The sequence below is a fragment of the Taurulus bubalis genome (assembly GCF_910589615.1).
Source record: "Taurulus bubalis genome assembly, chromosome: 9".
Taxonomy (NCBI): domain Eukaryota; kingdom Metazoa; phylum Chordata; class Actinopteri; order Perciformes; family Cottidae; genus Taurulus; species Taurulus bubalis.
In genome coordinates, this window is record NC_136597.1 from 15,776,904 (window position 1) to 15,797,695 (window position 20,792).

The 20,792-nt window shown below is 40.9% G+C and overlaps 1 protein-coding gene across 1 annotated transcript; it reads right to left on the minus strand.

Annotated features, from left to right (window-relative positions):
* Positions 1-466: 466 nt before the first annotated feature.
* sema4ba (sema domain, immunoglobulin domain (Ig), transmembrane domain (TM) and short cytoplasmic domain, (semaphorin) 4Ba) lies at positions 467-20,074 on the minus strand (the record flags this gene model as incomplete). The annotated part of the gene is made up of 14 exons (XM_079223189.1): positions 19,938-20,074; positions 9,409-9,569; positions 9,179-9,241; positions 8,443-8,541; positions 7,829-7,940; positions 7,284-7,400; positions 6,859-7,016; positions 4,132-4,313; positions 3,626-3,776; positions 2,443-2,653; positions 2,213-2,328; positions 1,630-1,787; positions 1,422-1,513; positions 467-1,239 (listed from the first exon to the last, which is right to left on the minus strand). Exons 1-14 carry the CDS (start codon positions 20,053-20,055, stop codon positions 467-469), a joined length of 2,511 nt encoding a protein of 836 aa, XP_079079315.1. The 5' UTR covers positions 20,056-20,074.
* Positions 20,075-20,792: the final 718 nt, after the last annotated feature.

Consider the following 20,792-nt stretch of genomic DNA (forward strand, 5'->3'; position numbering starts at 1 on the left):
CCTACCAGATGACAGAATGCAAATAAAACATTAAACGCTATAAGTCGTTAGTGGGAACATTTTTGAATATCGCTCGGCCTTTCAAAGCATTACCAGAAGATTATATGGACGGACTGAGTGGCAATGCTATGAAATGAAATCACTGAATCTTAGTCGTGACGCCGCCTCTTCGCTTGTTACATTCCTGTGAGCCGTAGTGAAAGCATCATAAGTCTGAAGGCAAACTGGAACGTTGTCAGTGTGCTTCAAATGCACTTGAATAAGAGGGAGTGAGGGGAAAATAAAATGAAATGAACATGGACCACAGGGACAGAACAAAAAGTGCAAAATCTGTGTAATGAAATGTCTCTCCGTGAAGAGTCGAATGATCCTCAGTTTTCCCTCTCATAGGGCGTTGTCTCTCTCAGCAAGCGCACTCTTTCCTCTCAGTTTAAAATGAGTCCCTCCACACAACATAAAGCAGGCCTCACACTATAGAGTCTTTAATCTCGGAGCCCAGTCTGACTCTCGGCCGTGGGCAAGTGGGAGAAATCTCTACATGACTCTCTTTCAAGTTCAGAGGCCTCTTCTCTGATTCTGAGAAGCTCCTGCTGTTGTCGGGCGATGAGCACTCGTGCGGGGGAGTGCTGCAGATGTAGTTGTCGTTAAGGGTCTGGTAGCCCTTGTGATCTGACGCGGACGCTGTGACTGTGTTGCCGTTAAGCGGCAAGTTCTCAGCCGGTTTCCCCACTATTCTGGGCTTCTTTTGCTGCATGTTGGGACACTCTCCCTCCTTGAGCATGGACTTCATGTCGCCGCGGTTCCTGTAGACCACAAATAGAGAGAAGACCACCAGGGAAAACGCTAGGAGCGAACACACCACAATCAGCTCGTTCCAGTAGGTCTTAGTGTTGATCTGCGGTGAGCGGGCCTCTCCTGGCAGGATGATGAACTCCTCCTGGGAGATCTGTGGCGTACGTGAGCGCCCTCTCAGGGTGGTGCTCTCGTGCTTGGCCTCGCCCCTCACACAGTAGTTAGCCAGCAGCTGTCTGAAGCCTTCCTCCACTGACCAGCACTCGTAGGTTTCCTGCCTGTCAGCTTGAGCTACCACTACCAATCCCCCCTCTGGGCTGGGATAATGGAAGTGACCTGCACTCTCACTGAACTCCCACCTTCTCTCAGCCAAATTAGAGCGCAGCTTGCAAGGGAGTACTTTGAACGTGTTGGCTGGGATAATGATCACCTGGCATGAAGACATTCCTGTGGAAAGGTGAAGCATAGATCCAGTGAGAAATGGCATGAAATAAGCTCTACACCTTATAGTGTAGAATTCAAAATAATAAATAAACACATTTGAAATCAAGACTCAAATTGAAAGGCAAAGCATGGAAAAAAAACAGATTGTTGCTCTGTAAATCTGACTATGAGAGGAATTAACTTACGTGTAGGTGGAGGTTTAGCAAACCGTGGGTTTGGCACTGTCTTGTTGCAAATAGCTGATGTGTCAGCTTCATCTATATCCTGCTGCAAGGCACTGAGAGACATATATTTAATCAGAAACCATTTTATATGTACACATGATAGACATGTTTGTCTCAAAAGCTGTAGCTGTAAAATGGTTTGTAGATTATTGTGCAGAGGGATGCATACCTGCTTGGTGGAGCCTGTCTGATATCCACACACTGCCTCCCGTTCCAAGCACAGTAAGGATCCCGAGAGAGGATGCACTCCCCGCAACTCTGATAATTAGTGCAGTTAGCAACTGGGACCTCTGCCAGTTCAGAGAAAGAGGAAACATAAAGCTGACCCTGTGGAGGAAAGATGATAAAGCAGGGGACGGGAAAGAAGTGCCCCAAATAAATAATTGAATCTAGAATCGTCTGTCTGTCCCTGATCTAAATACAGCACATTTAGCTTTTCTTAACACCAGCTTAATAGGAATTTCTTTGCCCAAATTTACAAATCTGAGTATCAAAGACATGCCAGGATTTAAGAAGTGTCACTATTCCAGCTGTCAAAACACCAGCTGTTTGCAGATCCCCTGAGAAAACGTTGCATGTAATTAGCTCATTGAACATGAGGTCTGCTTTAGGCTGCCGCTCTTCATGGTTCATGTAATTTGCAAACTGCCAATAAATGCATTTACTGAGCATATTATTAGTTCACACCATGAGGAAGCTCTGCCAAACAAGCTGTGGTTGTTTTCTCTCACTCATATCTCTCTCCACTATACCTTTTCAGTGTCCAGCTCAATGTGTTGCACTGGTTGGGAATTACGGAAGAGAACCATCTCCTCAATGATGTGCATCTTGTTGTTGACATTAATGGCTTTATGAAGTCTCCCATCATCTAGACACAGTATAATTTGAGATTGGATTAAACTCTTCGTGATTATTGACAAATAATAAACAATGATAAACAATCAAACAATAGAATAGTTTGTGTGGGTGAGGAGTCTTTTACCTGTTCCAATGAAGATCACATTATACACTTTTTTTGCTGCCTGGACTCGGTGGACAGCGATCTGCGTGTAGCGAACATTTCGTTTTAGCAGGAGAGGCTGGCTGCGGATCACGCTGTCCATAAGGAAGTGGTCTTTGACGAAATTCAACACCTTGTCCGGCATGTGCAGCGAGGAGGAGATGCCCTGTTCCCTGGCAGCATTTGTGATGCACTGTGAAGACAACATTTTGAGTAATTTACAAACACATACAGCAGCCGTGCAGCACCTCAATGTTTCTTTTCACTGTGATAAGCCTGCCAGGAAATTAAACAACAGTAATTTGATGTTTAGGAAGAGAGGTGGGTCACTACGAGAGATCAACAGATATCAGTTTGAGCCTTAATCAGCCCAGACCTTGCTTTAGTGACAGGCTTTTGCCAACATTAGCCTAACAAGGAATACTGTAATGGATAGGATTCCAGATCTTTCAGCAGATGTGGATAGCCAAAAGAAGCATAAAGTAAAGACATTTGTAGCATTTTCAGTTCCAATCGATGAGAGCACTGACTTTACAGATGTTGCTCAACTGGCCATATTCATTCGTGGTGTTGATGAGATTTTAGCGGTCATTGAGGAGTTCCTTGAGTTGATACCCATGACAGACACCACTACAGCGAATTACATCTTTAGCGCTCTCGTTGAAGTGCTGGACCGGGTCAGAGTGGAATGGACCCGTGCCGTCAGTGGGGCTACAGACGGCGCACCATCAATGATCGGGAGGAAAACAGGCAATTCCGGGAGAAAGTACAAGCTGCAAATGGAGGATAACGTTTTGGGGCATTTCACTGTATTTTTCACCGCAAGGCATTGTGTTGCAAGTCGTTAAAAATGGATCACGTCATGAAAGTGGCGTCACAAACGCGTCACAGAGGAGAGCCCTGGCAGATAAACAGTGGGCTGATGTCTGAATTTTTGGTCTTTATGTTTCTAGTTTATTGTAGAAATACCTTAAAATAGGGTTTATCATCCAAAAACCTTCACCAATGATTTAAACATAGATAAATATTGTCGTTATTATGCTGTGATTTTACTGGTCTGGCCCACTTGAGATAAAAATGGACAGTATGTGGCCCCTTAACTAAAATGAGTTTGACACCCTTGGTCTACAGGTTCTCCAGTAGAGGGCAGTAGGTGTTTACTCACCACACCAGGCCGGGGCTCTGGGACTGGATGATTGTATGTGTACCACTGTTGAGTCTCTCTGTTGACCTCACGGTACCGCCCATTGAACGCCTTTTCCACCTGGTCCATAGTGAAGGAACACACTGCAGAGCTTCCTGATGCACCTTTATACCTTAAAAGACATACACAAACAACTTAACAACACTGATTGATCATTTATTACATTCTGATCTTGTTTAATCTTTAAGACATTAAAGAGGAGATATTTTACACTGAAAACCTAAACAAGTCCATATAGAGACTAACTGATTTTAGAAACACTGTGGTCATGCTTAACTGCCCAGGAAGTGAAGGTGGACAGCAACTAGCAGCTGAATCTGATACAAAGCATCTCCTCTCTTCTCCTGAATTTTGGTTTCGATCAGACATTTTTTTCATGTGTCATATTTGCACAACATATCTGAAGGTATAACTACATTAGTTTGGCGATGTATTAATCAAAGTACAGAAAGTCGGTCGGTCCTCACCACTGAGATGTGAAGACTCCATAAAACACAGCATTCTTCCAGTCCTCTGGGCTGGGTGTCAGCACAAACATGTCTTGGATTATGTTGAAAGGGAAGCCATCATCAGGCAGAGAGCACAAGAGTTGAGCCTTCAGGAAGGTCGTCCATTTCTTCTGCAGAACCCTCTCTCCTCCCATGTCCCCCTGCAACATAAATATTGAAGGTTTGGAGCTGTTTAATATGTGGCCAGTAGAGGGCGCAATGATATAAGATTGACACCTGTCTGAGGAGATGGACCATGCTTCTATAAAAAAACATGGTTTGATACTGAAGTGTGATATGATGGGATGTGACAGGCTTGTAAAAACCATGAAATAATAATGTGCACCATATGGTGTGTGGCTCACATACCATAACATATAAATGTCCAACTATGTCCAAATGTAAAGCTGTTTGAATTAATGTAATTAAAACAACATTAACCTCATATTGTAAAATCATAATGAGCTGAAGCGATTGTGCCCGTAACACCGATATACCCAGAGGCAGCAGACTTCTAGGTCATGAAAACAATACACATCATCACAACTGCTTAGATACAAAAAAAGAAAAGAATCACTCAGGGCTTTGATGGGGGCAAACGCTTTTCAATGAAAAAGAAAAAGAGGCTTTGCTTCCTGGAAATCCTTTTTCACTGACACTACTGCTGTGATTCAGCGCCTTTGGCTTTAGCCTTCAAAGTGATGTGTGGCACGGGACCTCCTTGACATGCTGACTAATTTGACTACACCGAGTGTACAACAGGATATCTGCGCAAATTGGAGAGCAATTATATCTTTGAACCTCAATGTGAAAATGTTTTACAGTGTGATGTATAACTAAAACAGAATATAATCCACAGGGAGTTACGGGCCTCCTAAAGATGGCTACTGATGCTTTGCCTACAGAGACCAGGAGACTACTTCTGCAAAAAGACCTGGCATTTAAAGCTGGAGGGTGATGTCCTGCACCAACCAGACTGTCTGTTTGCATTCAGTCCATGGCAACAATTATTCCAGTTGTCTCACAGTCTTAGATCTTACAAGTTGAAAGTTGGCTGCTGGAAGCAGTATTAAAAATGTGCAGAGGACCAAAGAGAAATACTAAATGATCTAAACCACGTAAAACCCTTTAAACATGAACCTTCTATCGAGTCCACTTTAGTATTACATTAATCAGAGGAAATGGCAGCGCTGGATCGGAGAGGAAATGACACATGACCAATGCTGAGCTTCTGAGCAAGTACTTATTGCAGTAAACCAGGCAGATAATGAGCAACATACAGTACAGTCTTTGGTCCTCCTGGCTGAACCTAGTTTTATAATTTAATGCCACTCTGTGCTTAAACTGACTTCTGAATAATTGAAGCAAATGCATCCCATTCATTAATCCCTATTGAAAGCATCCCTTGTTCAAAGGGCCGTTCAGAAAGCATGAACATGGCATGCAGTAATGGCTTCTTTCTGGAAAAAAAATGAAAATGAAAACATGCTTTACTTTGTTTGTTTCAAGCAAAACATGTTTTATAATTCCATAGTTAGCCTCTATGAAGTGGAACATTTGCACTAAACACTTGAATAAACAACAAAGATGGAAAAGTGCTCCCGACATAAGTTAAATAAAGTGACAATTTATTTAAAAATAAATCACTATATGGTATTTATAAGAACAAACACAATCTAGCTTGAGAGCTTTTACCTCATTTTAAAGCTTTGTTATTTTCTACTTTTTTGGGGGGAGAACAAATTCCCTGTTAGGTAATCTGTACTTTATATTTAACACATATTTTAACCATATGTGAGAAAACGTATCATCAACATGAACCATTAATCAATATTTATAAAACAGTTTATTTTTAATTAGATGCTTGGAAAAACTAAGTGGATGATTGCTATAAGATGAAGAAAATCCCGTAGGCAGAATCTGACTGAAACTAAAACAGCTTTCTATAAAATATTAAGAAAAAAATGAATTTATAAAGTTTTGATACAAAAATAAATAATGAATTATTTTTCGTTGATAATTGACATTTTAGATAATGTCACAGGACAAGTTTGAAATACAAACAAATGTCCTTGTACACCAACGTTTCTCTGATGTTAACGTCAAACTGTCAGCTAGAAGTTTTCATTCTCCTTGGACTGTGGTACACATGATTATTTTCACAGAGAAAAGCAGTAGTCTGATCTGGAGAACTGGTTTGTGGTATTAATAATGTTTATAGAACTGACAAGACCTGAAAATATATGAAATACTGTGTGAGGTCTGCAGTTTAGTTCAAAAGCCCTGGGTTTAAGTATTTCAGAAGGTGATAATGCAATTCTGCGCATGGATCTGGTGCTACAGTGTGCTACATTTGAGTCCTGTTTGAACACAAATATTTGGTGAAACACGATAAGAATTGAGGGAGGAGAGCATCTGGAGGAAAATAATCAAACAGAGGGAAACATGCAAGAGGAATGTTTTTCTGTAACAAGAGATCCTGCCCAGAAAGACTCTATCCATCATATGTAGGCTGTAAGAAGCTTTCAGAAGACTACATTTATGTCTGTATAGGAACACAAAAACATGAAACAAACAAATACACAAACAAACCCCCTCCCTGGTCTGATAGATCCCTGTCGTGCTGTCAGGGGCGCGTCAGGATATTTAGCTAAAGGGGAAAAAGGCCCCTTTAAATGGACTGTGTGCCTCCAAGCCACCACTCACCTTACACACGCGAGCGATGCGTGACACAATGGTGTTGTCAAAGAAATCAAACTCCTTTCCTGCTTCACTGAAGAAGAAGTAAATCTTATCGTCATCGCCCACTGGGTTGCCCTTGGGCAGGCTCTCCTGTATGTAGGCAGAGCCAACAAAGGCTGGGTCTGAAAGAAAGACGACGTGAACAATACTTTCAACCTGCAGTGTATGAAATTCAGGCATCATGGGACAGATGTCCTGATTCCCTTTGACACTAAACAGAAAATTTAATTGAAAAAGGGAATCTTGACATTCTCATACAGCATATCTGGCTCAAATGGTTTTGGACGGTCATATATCTTATATAATATGAGATATCTAATAATACATATCATTTTTTTTCAACATGAAGATTTTATGAAAATCATTGCATTCCAGCCAAAGCGAGTTACCTTGAAGCCAGTTGAGTGAGTTTTCTGTTTTTAGAGCAGTTCCTTGGCTTAGACTCTTGTAAATGATGGGTTCATTTCCTTGGAAATTACTGACTGTACCGGCATACAGCTCTCCATCTGCAACACAATGAAAAAGACCAGCATAATCACAGTGTTTACCACGAGGGTATGGGTTTATGCGTCATACGCAGTAATGAAATCCAGAGATTATGCCCCGAGTCGTCTCCATATCAACCACCTGTATCTCGTTACATTGCTGAATCCAACAGTGGCTTCTTCATTCAAGGTCAAGATGAAATGAAAAACTCGTTGTTAACCCTTTTAGATAACATATAAGATAGTGTACACTTATCAAAAGTCTAAATATTCTCTTTGTCTAATAGAAAATATGAAATATGATTTGATTTATATCCCTCTTTTACCAGCAAACCACTCACATGTTCTGTTTCCCTGGGAAATACGTTGCAGAACCCTAAGCACTAACTTCTGCTTCACTGGGACTTTAAACAAAGCTTGATTTAACTGACAGACGTTCTGGTACCTACCAGCCATGATAGCAGTGGACTTGTATTCAGGGTTAAAGGGGCAGCGGCTCCGTCCATCTTCTGTAACAATCTCACCACTATCATCCTTGACAAGGGAGAAGTCTGCAGTGTTCTGGAGAGCACAAACACACACATCGCATGTCACACTCAGTTGAAAACTGGAGCTGTAACCTGCTCTGACAGTGACCGCTGTCCGTCTGTCCCACAGTGAAAAGCTGGTCAGTCAGTCTTTGGGTAAAGTTGAAGCACAGGTCATCCCTGTATGTTTGTAGATAGTTTTAAAAGGCTTTAACATATTTGTATATAATCTGCTTTCATGCATTAAATATTTGGATCTGTCGACACAGGAGATAATAAAATAATGTCCATCGAGTATAGTGTGTCTAGGTGTGGATGGGCCTCAGCCAGACTGCTAAGTGAGCTGAGAGGAAGGAAGCAGCATGCACTCAATATTAGATGCTCTTCCTCTAGATTTAATAAACAAACACCACATATAAAGTCATGCACTAGGACAACTTCTTTACAAAACAAAACAAGGAATGACAGCTTTTTAGATCCTCAATAAATGCACAGGTTGCACACAGCAGGTGTGACTGGTTCATGTAAACACTTACTATGTAAGCACAAGTGGGGCTGAAGGCGTATGTTCCACACACATACAGATGAGTGCTGTTCATACGGAGTAAAATCTTGATGTAGTTGAAGCAATCCGTCTGCATTAGAAACACAGAAAAGAATTTCATGAAAGCATACTTTAAAGGATATATACAATTAAGCTGTAATTATAAAGATAAACACAGCTGACCCTAACCCTGTCTCTAATCACATACTTAGAAAGTGAAGATACAAATGTAAAGGAAACACAAATAATCTGCAGACTTCACCACATCCAGCAGAGCAGTTTAGAAATACTAAAAAGTGTCATAGTGGAGTGTTTTTACTCTAAATTGTATTATTAAAATCCACTTTCCACTCATTTCTTTCATCTGGCAATTCACTTTCAATATTATTAAAAACATTCCTTCTACGTGCATCCCCTTCACAAATATGTAATCAGAAATCCACAAGGTCCTGGCATGTTTGCGTATGAAAGTGGGAGAGGAGTAAGATGACAAAAGAAAGAACGCAATAGAGGAAAAGTTTCTTTGAAAGGAAGGAAAGAATCCTTTGTTGTAGAATGGAAAGTTACAACTTGACAGGAAATTTCCAGGGTTTTTGCCCTTGGCCAGCCTCAAAGCGCCTTGCAACAATGGTCAACTTGAAGAGTGAGGTAAACCTGCAGTCATGTAAATGCAGTTTTGGGCCGTTTGAGTTGAGCTAATTGAGCTTTTACATAAACACTTCACTTGCCTGCAGGTCTTTGCCTTTGAAACTGCACTCATCTCTCTTCGTTCCTGGAGTTTTCCACGTGAGCTGCAGAAGAGAAACACGGTCAGACTCATACTGGAGGTTCAATACAGTGAGGTGGGTTGTATTCACATTGGACTTCTGGGACCTAATCATATCCATATTGTACCTCTGGGATCCTATAACTACATTCATATTGATACAATATACTGCATACAACACAGACGTCTTACATTTCTTTGTAGCTTGACAGCACTGATGTCAGCGAGGTTGAGAGCAAAGAGGATCTCCCGAGCGCCAACGTACAGTGTGTTGTCTTCTTTACTGAGGAGGAGAGAGGTGAAGTTGAAGACTCCACTGACGGAGAAACCTCTGGTTGTCCTCTCCTTCGCATCTGGGCAGAAACAGACAGAGGAGAAAACATTAGGTGTATTTCATGGATGAGCCATTAGAAGCTACTGAGGACAGAAAGTACTAAAAGACACTTGAATATGCAAATTAGGTCATTTTGATGGTTTGAGTGTATTCATAAAATGTGATGTACACCACAGACTTTAGATATTCTGTTTTAATTAGACACACTAGCCCAACGTGTCATCCCTGACAAGCCTCACTGAGTTGCCTTGTTTCCCATGACAACTACACAGCCAGGAAACGTTTTCTGTGTTTTAATGTTGATGAAATAGTTTGACGAGAATTTCATGAAATACTAAATACACCCATGAATCGTCTTTATACCATCTACTTATTTAGAAAACATTTTAAGCATTTCTTCAGACATTTCTTGCTTAATCTGACAGTAGACAGTTGAGAGGAAACGAGGTGAGCAAGGTGGACGGCACACAATGAAGGTCCCAGACTCAAATTGGGGATCTGCCACTACGTGGTCAGCGTCTCAGACCTCTAGGCCCCCAGGATGCTCCAGAAAAATATTTTTTGTTGGATATCAAGGCTATTTCACTCCTCTCCACTACTCAAACTGTTCCTGGACTTTGACTTTGTAGGGCTACATACCTATGACATGAGCTCTACAGCGCAGCTAAAGGTCTGGGCCTCATGCAGTATTCAATACAGCAAGAGAAAGAACAAAACTGATGTATGATGAATATAAATCAACGTGCCTGTGTTTCTGCGTGCAACTGCAACTTCTAAATCCTGTCAGCTCCTCATCAGGGAGAGACAATATCTCATATTTCGCCTACAGGAAGTAAATGATTTGCTCCAACCACATTAACACCCCACAACTAAAGCCAGGGGTTAAATCATCAACCCTCCTAATCACTGCTTTAAAGGCCCATGTGTATCTCAGATTTGCTTCAGCCTGGAGGCTTTCACTGCTGGCCCAGCTTGAAAAACTTGCCTTAATTGCATGCCAGCATAAACAGAAGCAGGGAGCTGTTGGAAACTTGAAGTGTACTGAAGCTCTGATACAGGACTTTTAAAAATAACAGACCAAAGCACTCCATTTATTCTATTGAAGAAGGTCCTCAAATATGTTTTTCTCAATGATGTGATTTCATGTTTGCAGAGGAATTTTGTTTTCTGTGATATATTACTCTTCTCCTCTCTTCTCTTCTCTGGCTCAGAAGAAAACTACAAAATCCTCCTCCCAAAACCTCAAACTAATGTGAGGAATTGATTCAACTTGATTAAATCACCAAAAGAGACAAATTTCAGAATTGTATATGGTGTACACCAATATAACACTAATATCTTAATGGGACAATGCAGCTAATTAAAAAATAAATAAAAAATCAGACCATTATGAATTATGCAAAGAAAAGATAACGCATTGTTATAATAATCAAAAGTCAGTTTACTATAGTTACCATTATTTTCACTTTCCAGAATCACAGGCTTGGTGGATTCATACTGGATTGCAACCACAGATGCTGGTGGTAATAATTACGATTAGGGCACTTCCTGGCATACAACGAATCCAGTCCAGAGAGGGTAAGGTGTCATTAAGTTGTATAATAAGCACACCATGTGGTCTGTACCCTGCGGTACATGTGACCTGGTATAACCTCACCTCAGAGGGTAGGTACAGGAGGTTGAGACTTCCTCTCCCTCTGGAAAACATTGTGTTAATAGCAGTCCATCGCCGCAGCAACAGATAGCCATATTGTAGTTAAATCTGTCCGTAAAACCACAAGAGGCTCTGGTGTACTGTAGTACATGGACCCATTGGGAACATTCTCTCTCTCTCACTATCATCACAGGATAAATGGAGTTCTTCCCCTTACTCCCTTCCCCCTCCCAACTGAGTCTTGAGAAGCTTAACAGTGATTTACAAAGAGAGAAAGACAAAGGCCAAACCTGAACCAAAATAAAAGCTTTGAGGGATTTCAACAGAGGTGGATATCTACACAATTATACTCTGGAGTCAGATCACGACTGTCATACTTAACGACCACAGCCGACTAAGAAAAACAATAGAGCCCCTAATTGAGTATCATTAAAGAGATCCAGGAGGGTTGGCAACCACACAAAACTTTCCATTCACAGTTTTAGGAAAACATTCATCATCTTCAGTACTAACCTATTGGTTTACAATGCTTTCCTCCTCTGAGGGGTAGGTAATTGATAAATGTTATATGTTTAGCATCCTCTTTGCCCGTGTTCTCTATAAAAATGTGTGCTTAAAGAAACAACAAGTCCGTCTTCAAGCGGCAGGACCAAATTGCAGCAATATCTTAAAAGCTGCTCTCATTAATATTTTACCGCCTCATCGTATTGTCGTGAAGAGAGAGGCCTTCAGTGGTCTCACCTTTCTCATGTTCGAGACAACACGTCGGCAAAGTTTCAAACTCGCTAACTGCCTTCTTCAACTTTAACAATATTTACTTTTAACAGTAACTGAACTGTGATTTGAACTCTTGACAGCATTAAATGTAGACTTGGAACATACCTATAAGACAGATGATCTATTCATCAATGTAGTCAGTTATCAAGCAAATATGTCAAACAGTTCCAGCTTCTGAAATGTGAGGCTTTGCTGCTTTTATCTATTTATATTCTAATGAATAGAAAAGTGTGGGCTTTAGGACTTTTACATTTTCTGGACATGAGTGGTGGTCATGAGCAGCAACACAGACCACAAACCCCAGACAGAATAACTGCTCGAGGTCGAACACTGTTCAGACACTAAAGCAATATCACTATCAAAAGCTAATGAGCGTTCCCTTTTTGAACTTGTCCTCCTCTCCCCTCTACATACGCCACAGTCTCTTGAATAATCCCCTCCATTGTTGTTTGACTGTCTGAGGTTTATTCTTGAGGGCCCATTTCATGACAATGCAGCCCCAGAAATGTTGTGGTGTATCAGAAAGAGGGGAAACAGACAGGATGTTTAGAGGAAAGCACTTAAGAGAGGAAGAGCAGCTTTTATCTGCTGCAGCCACAGAGAGAGAAGGTGTCAGAAAGAGCAGCACCTTCATGTCAACTCCTAAAGAGGTACAACGTACAGTAACGTACGCCGTAGTTCATCTTCACTCCATTAGACCTCTTGTCCATCTTGCTTTTTGTCTTGGAAGGGAACCTTTTTAGAAAGCTTTGTTAGTAACTATAGATGTTCAGCACTTTCAGGATGCCACATGAGCCTTTTCACAGTGACCAGACAGGATATAAGTTCTGTGAACTACTTTTGAACTAGGAACCTATGCTATGAACACCACGGTCACCCGATCTCGACCCAACTGAACATGTACAGCGTGAGAGATTTTGGACAAAGGTTTTAAGACAGCGGTCTCCACCACCATCATCAAATCACAAAATTAGGGAGCATCTTTGGAAGAAAGTCTTTCATCTTTCTAGAAGCTACAGATATTTGGGGAATCAATGCAGAGGCACAATGGTGCTGTTGATGGCCCAATATCTGGCCCAATATCTTACTGATACTTTTTTCACCCATCTTTTTACTTACCCTGACTGGTGGGTGATTTTTATTCTTTGGTGCGTTTATAAATTACAATTGAAAAACTCAACAAGAGTCGGGAACAATGGCTCTTTATTGGACAATCTGACTTCGCTGTCAACATTTTTCACCTGAACTATTTTTCACAAAAGAAGAAGTCCCAGTGTTCTGTGACTTGTGAATTGTCTTTAGTATCTGGGACATATGTCTGTTGAGTCTTTCAATTGTAACTTTTTCAATTCTTTGAACACCACCTCCATTGTTGTTTGGGAGGTCAAGGTCAGGAGTTTTTCAATTATTTACAGGGCTATGTTTTGTTTTATAATCTATTGCCTATAGTCTATATATATATTTGTCTTTCTATATTTTTGTAATTTGGATGAACTCATCTTTAAAGTAACTAACGCTACATGTTCACATTTCTCAAATAATGTAACTTAAGTACAGACAACTTAACTCCTCTCCACTTTGCAGTCTCTGCTTGATTGATGATGGAAACAAAGGTCAAAGGTTAAGCAGGTCTATGACCCTATGTTCACACTTCACAAAGAGGAAACCAGCAGGCAGAGCAGGAGGACTTTTCACCCTACTGTATGGCCATTACTAGACCTCTGATCCAGAGACAGCAGCTGTGTGTGGTTTAGACTTTAGAGTACTTCATTGACCCTTTATTGAAGTACATGAACAGCAGAATCAGAAGTTCAACCTCTGGCAGCTGGAAGCAATGTGAGATTATTGCCATTATTATGTAATTAAAAGTAATTTCTACAAATGACACTGCTAAATGGATTTAAATACTTGCCTAGACTGGCATGCTAATCTATTTAGGGGGGAACTAATTATATTGGGCTTAAAGGAATCCTTCTACATTTTTACAGCTGATTTCCTGATGGGTCTGTGTCCAAAAAAAAGTAGAAGGATAATTAAATGCTTGGAACATCCCCTCTAGAGGGGAACTGTGGAGTAATTTGTCCTTTGGTGACAGAGATCTAAGTGCCTTCTATTGTAGGGCAACTATAACAGGCGGATTCAATCAGTGCCCTGTCTTATGAGGGAGCTGCCTTTATCGGCTATTCCAGCTGTATGTTCAGGAGATCAGACGACTGCATACCTCATTTAAAGCACCCGTTCTTGTTTACTTTCTGCAAGATGACAAGAAAATACAGTGCCAATATACTGTGTATGAGCAGCAAATTACTCTGCAACATACTCTCCGTACAACTGGATCTGTTCATTAGAAAACTTGTCCTTGCAAATGAGATATACAACAATTATTGTCAACATAAAACATCTGAAACAGTTCCTGACTTTGAGGAAAGACATTCTAAATAGTTTATAATTTCATATAGATTAGTGTTGGTCGTAGTTTACAAGTAGATAACCCTTAAATAATGGCCGCCTCTCTATATTGAGATCAAGCGTAAGCAATAGACTCATGATGGATCATCTTTAAGGGACGTCAGCTGCTCCATTTACAGTCTTCTGACCATGAACATGACCTACATTCTCATCTCTAGAGGAATATAAGAAGAATGCTGGCAAGCAAGAACATAAACTGGTGCATAATCTGTTGCATACACCTTAACAAGATGAAGCATTTCTTAATTATTTGTAATTAAACCGATACACCTAGGAATCTAAAGATGATGCCTTGCAATGTATCTTCTAGACATTCCTGAGATGTGGAGTTGACGAGAATAGACTGGATGGACGGACAACATGAATCATGAAGCCTCTGGCCACGGCCGATGCTGGCAAGAAGGCATGAAAAGTAAAATATTGTCACACGACAGCATACATTTTAAGATTGCTACAGTCTATTAAAGAATACTATCGAGCAACGGTCATTATTTAGCCTTTGACTTGAAGGAAGTTGGATTTGATTCTTCCTTAACCCTAGAACACATCACGTTAGTGATGATGTAACGTTAGTAACACCATCACGAACGTTGGGTATATTTTACCCGACATAATGTACCTGATAAAAAGTACTTCTCATCAAAATATATTAAAATACAACCATACAGGCAAATTGAACAGTCTCCATGCAATGATAATATCCACCCAAATTTCTTTTACCCTCTATCACTAACGTCGGGTGAAAATCACTCGAACACGTGCCTGTTGAATAAAACAGGGATCGGAGCAGAGAGACACGCCTACCTTCGATAACGTCAGTGAGCAGCATGAAGCTACACAAGGACCCACACAACTCAGAAAAAAGCAACACAATGACAATTACGTAACCACAATCGCACTGTTAAAAATCACTCAACGTTAGTGTTCTAGGGTTAATTAAAGGAAGATTGCTTATTTCATTCAGTGGCATTCTGACACCAGGGCTAAATCTCTTTTCTTGGTCTGCATGTGTCCACTGTACTTGTTCAAGGAATTTGCTGAAGACAGAACAGATGAACCCTCATCGTAAATCCAATTCTTCAATTTGAAGAAGAAGTGATTACGACCCTTTGCCGAGAAGGAAGCAATGACCGCTGCAACAGGAAGCTGCAGTGCAAACAGAGTCCCACTGGGTCAGTGTTAGAGCCCCGCCAGAACTCTCACTACTGTTGTATTGTCTGGTGACATCAAGACAGAAAACAGGCCACTGTGGAGTGCTAACTAAATTATCCCCAAGTCATTTAAAACTAGCTATTAAGAGCTGCTGCTGAATGGGTAATTGTGTGGGAGAGTATCCCTGGGAAGCTGAAGGACGAAGACTGAAGCATCTGGAAGGCTTTAAGACAACAGGCCAAGAGGGTCAATTCACCAGGAGATTCATTAGGCAAGCTGTGAGCCTGCTGTTTGTATTGGTAACTTTTAGGACCGCATCTTGTTAGCAGGATTTTGTCTCCGCTGCACCATGCTGATGCTGAGATTAGTGGCAATTTTGATCACAGCTTCAGGAAACAGAGGCTGGAAAGTCATATTGTAAATGCTGCACATACTGTAAATGCCTATAACATTCTCAAGTGTAGAGACAAAGCCTGCGCATTACATATCCACACAGCAGTGATGAGCTATAACATGCTTTGGAGGTGCAATTTATTGAGTATATTGTATCTGTTAAACCTGTACTTTAGCTCTAAAGAATATATTTTCCCATGAAAAAATGTTGGTCAAGGAGCAACACAAGCTGACCCTGGATTAACCACAATAATGTAAACCAGCTGCTGGTTTATCAGGAACTCCCCATGACCCCCTACTCTGAACAAGACTGGAGCATCAGCAACAAAGAGGCTACATGGGGTCATGACATGTTTCTAACTGTACAGCAGCACTCTGACCGACTCCATGCTGTGTATTTACAGTAGGAGCAGAAACCCAGTGTCCTCGCAACACCTTGAAAATTAACATACGATGAGAGTGCTTTCACAGGGTCTGATGGGTTTGATTTATATCCTGCTCCCTGGTGGATTAGACAGGGTGGGTGTCATAAACATCTGCAATATCAGGATCAATGATCTGTCATTTTATGATGGATTGGAAACGATCACTGAGCTTGGAGACTGGTCAGTCACAAAAACGGTGCATTACTGAGTATTAGATATTACAGCATCATAAAAGCACCATCTGTTGTACTTAATGTTGTATGTTTAAATACAAATAAATCACAGAACATTACTCTGACGCAGGTTGAATGTATAAACAGGATAATAACCAAGAAAAGTGAAAAGAGAGCCCAAAGCGATGCTTTCAAATTGCTTGTTTTGTCTGTTCAATGATCTAAAACCCAAAGATATTACAAGTATGACCATATGTAAAAAAAGTTAAAGCTGGAGTTACATTTTTTGCTGTTGTTATAACATCACTTGGGTTAAAAGTTTGATGAGTCCTGCTGAAAAGTGATCTCCTCCCAACTCATAATTTTTCAAAAGCATTTTGCGTAGTATTGCGACGCACACAGTTTGCACGCAGTTTATGTGAAACTTGGTTATGCTAAGAAAAAATGTCATGTTGGGGCTTCAAATAAGTAAGCTACGAACGTGACATCAAGTGACATGACGTAACGGCATCTTTAAATATTACTCAACTTTTGGGTCACGCCGGACCAGAACGTCGGTGCCCAGAGTAAAAGTCCTGTGTTTGACCTATGCTACTTTGAACGTCAAATAATGGTTTACATTGAAATTAGTTGAAAGCCTGGTGCGTCGGTATCGAGATGCCAAGGGCCTCATCAGTATTTGAAGTCCTGGAAGTTAGACCAAGCTGCCTGGTCACTATTCTTTCCATTTTCCATTAAACTACAATATTATTCAGTTAATTAAAACAACACAAAACAATCTGTGTAATAGTTGATCTGATTTTCCACTTAAATAAGTCTTTACGTGATCTAGTATAGTGTTTAAGCATTCATAACATTAACAGCTGCTGTTCAGCTCTGTGGCACCAACACAGTATTGAAAAGCTGTTATCTCACTTGACACTGCTGTCATTTTGAATGACTTGAAATTGGTGGATTCTACTGGTCTAGACAAGACAGCTTTTGAATAATTAACAATGCTTTACTCCCACTGTGGCTGTGGGCATGGCCCCTAAATACAATGAAAGTACGACTGCCCATACGCATGATGTCTAACAGAAGGCTAAACAGATCAACAGGCAAAGACAGGCAACATAAACAGCTTATAGGTGTGCCTTTAAATAGTGTTCCAACCCACTAAGCCATTCATGGTCTGCATTAAAGCCTGGAACAAAAGCACAGAGAAAAGCAGATGTAGGCTCTACTTGAACCCATGATCCGGCCTGATAGGCGCATAATGAGAACCAGAAAAGCGTTCACACCATAACACATACAAATCCTCATTCATTATTCATGGTAGATTACCCTCTTCATTAAGGCAGAGGCGGGGATCAGGGGGACAGAGGGAGCAAGAGAGAAGAGGAGGGGAAGTCGCTATACAAAAGTGTTACAGAATGAGAAGCAGCTAAGCAGCTCCAGCCTGCTTACACTACTGAGGTTAAGGCATGCAAACCGTCAAGCTAACTGGCATCCAGATAGGATAGAGGACCAGAAACCATGACGAGACCAGACGGTTTCTGCTGTATAAAGTTCAGGTCCCTGGGGCCCGCAGCTCTGCATTCTGCTTTGATACTGTAAACACAATGTGACAAAGCCTTTCTGCACGAGGCTGGAAAATGTCAGTGTAGCAGAACCGACATTAAAATAGCACGACAACTTCTACCACCAGGCCCAGCTAACTGTCATCAGCAGGATGAAGCTTCTTCTTAGTTTTACGTCACAAATGAAAACCCTAAAATTTGGTATTTTAAACATCGAGCTAAAAATCAAAACCGGAGATCAATCTTTTTAGACATCCTTTGTCGGTCTTACTGCATAGGCCAGCTAGTAAATTTAAAGTAACTGAGCCCCTTCCTTGCTTCGCCTCATACTGAATCCATAAGCACATCAATATAGTCTAGTCTTCTAGGCTTCTGACATGTGGGTTTTGCATGTTTTATGGTGGTGTTTAACAACAGCTGCACGCCCGAAAAGCAAATATTTCCATCAGAACAGGGAGAAGTGTGAACGTGAAGCTTCTTTTCAGTGAGTGATTGATGGCGTGCTGTTGTGAAACGCTCCGCCAGGGCCAGAGCTGTGGGCTTTGTTGAGGGTGGCAGGTGAGAGAGATTACCTGTTGGTATAGAGGTCCTACATGAGGGAGAGCACAGGCTCAGGCAGGCAAGATGGATAACCTCTTTGAAAGCTTGCCTGGCTCAAAATGAGCCCCACACTAGAAATGTTAACCATGTCTATAATAGATTAGTAAGAGATCTATCAACACAATCCTGACAATAAGACTCCTATGATGCCTGAACGTTAGTTTCTAACCGCAGTTCAATCATTGAAAGCCTGCATTGAGCTCATAATCCATCATTTTGTTTATCATTTTCTATAGAGATACTAAAGCACAATACATGTATAAAATCCAACTTGTCATCTCAAGTGCACTAGTAGAACGTTTGAATAATTACATCAGTGATGATACAATCCCTCATGGCACCATCTTCCAAGAGAGCACATCCAATCCAATCATACTGCACTAAAAACATATTTTAAGGGTGAAATATTTTAGTTGTTATGTTTCTAAGATTTCTGGATGGAATGACATCCTGCAAGAAAACCACAGCAGTGCACATTATATAAGAGCAATAACTCTCAGTGCGTGTGAGACTCCATGTCAGAGTGCCCTCAGTAAGTTGCAGCACAATAGGCCTGTTCATTTTGTAATTATGTCTGACCTGTCGGCACTCAACAGAGCACTCTGATGGAGCTGCCGTTCACAGTGCGGATTTACATGGATTTGAAATCATTATGGTGTAGACAAACACCATTTCACCCATCTAAATCCTTTTAGCTCTTACAATGGACACATATGAAGTGTATTGATTCATTTCACTGAACCGAGTTAATGAACAGGGACACCACTGGGAATTACATAATTAGTTCTGTAGGCAGGATGTGAGAGTAAAAAAAGGTTTACTTTGTTATATACTAGAACTACTAAATAGTAAATAGTTTAGAAAACAGCTGCGAGCTGCCAGTTCCCAGATATCCAGATGTGATTTGTAGAAGCTTCACTTCACGGACCAAGAGAAAGCAACTTTGCAAAGTGCTGCTGTTAATGCAAAATGTTCTCACAAAGCCCCAACTGAAGCCCCGGGCACCCTCGAGGCTCACATCATCCTTTCTTCACTGATAGATAACAGCTCGATGAGATTGAGAGATGTATAGGCCTACATGGTGCCAGAAAAGTTTGGCACTTAATAGTGAAAAAAACACACCATACAGTAGTACATTAGAGCATGTGTTTGTAATGCTAGAGTCAAGAAGCTAATAAAACTTACTGTAGGAGAAGGTGAGGCGTGGAGTGACATCGCTTTCCGTGACAGCTGTATGAAAGCAACCAACAAGGAAGACAGTATAGGCCGGGAGACAGAGCCAAGCCATACTTATTGTCCACATGCCTCCTCAGGACTGCCAGCCAACTTGCAGTATTTGCCTTTCAGGTTTTTGGAGAATTCATGAAGAGCGTCTTTTTAAAGCTGTATTTATTTTTCTCCTCTTCTCCCCCCTCTCTCTCTCTCTCTCTCTCTCTCTCTCTCTCTCTCTCTCTCTCTCTCTCTCTCTCTCTCTCTCTCTCTCTTTCCGCAGCTCAAGGCTCCTTGAATGGAAGGCCTATGCACTGTGGTGAAGTCGGTGCACTCTGCAGAAGAAGATGCTGGTTTGGAATGAAGATCTGAGCCCTCAGAACAAGAGAGAAAGTCTCCACCGATCAGCCTCCATGCGTACGTGGCAGAGATCTGTGAAGAATTAAGAAACAACATATAAATGAGTGCAAATGTGTTGGTTTCTTTACTGATGTGGAAAGAGATTAATGGATTTGCCAAAACTCATCTGCAACTAATTTGATAATTTGATAATGACATTTGAGGATTGCCCCTCCAATATATTAGCAATCTATAATGCTTTTTTCATTATTTGGTACAATTTGCAAAATGTACAATGAACAATTCATTAATCAATCAAAAGAATATTCGCAGATTGATAATGACAATTATCGTTGTACCATCATAAGCACCATCCTGTACAATAGCAGCTGAAGGGCTAATAGGGGCACTATGTTAAACACATATCTTTCCATGCGACAGTGTGCTGGGAGTCTTTCTCTTAACAAAATAAAAAACAATTTGACAGTTGGA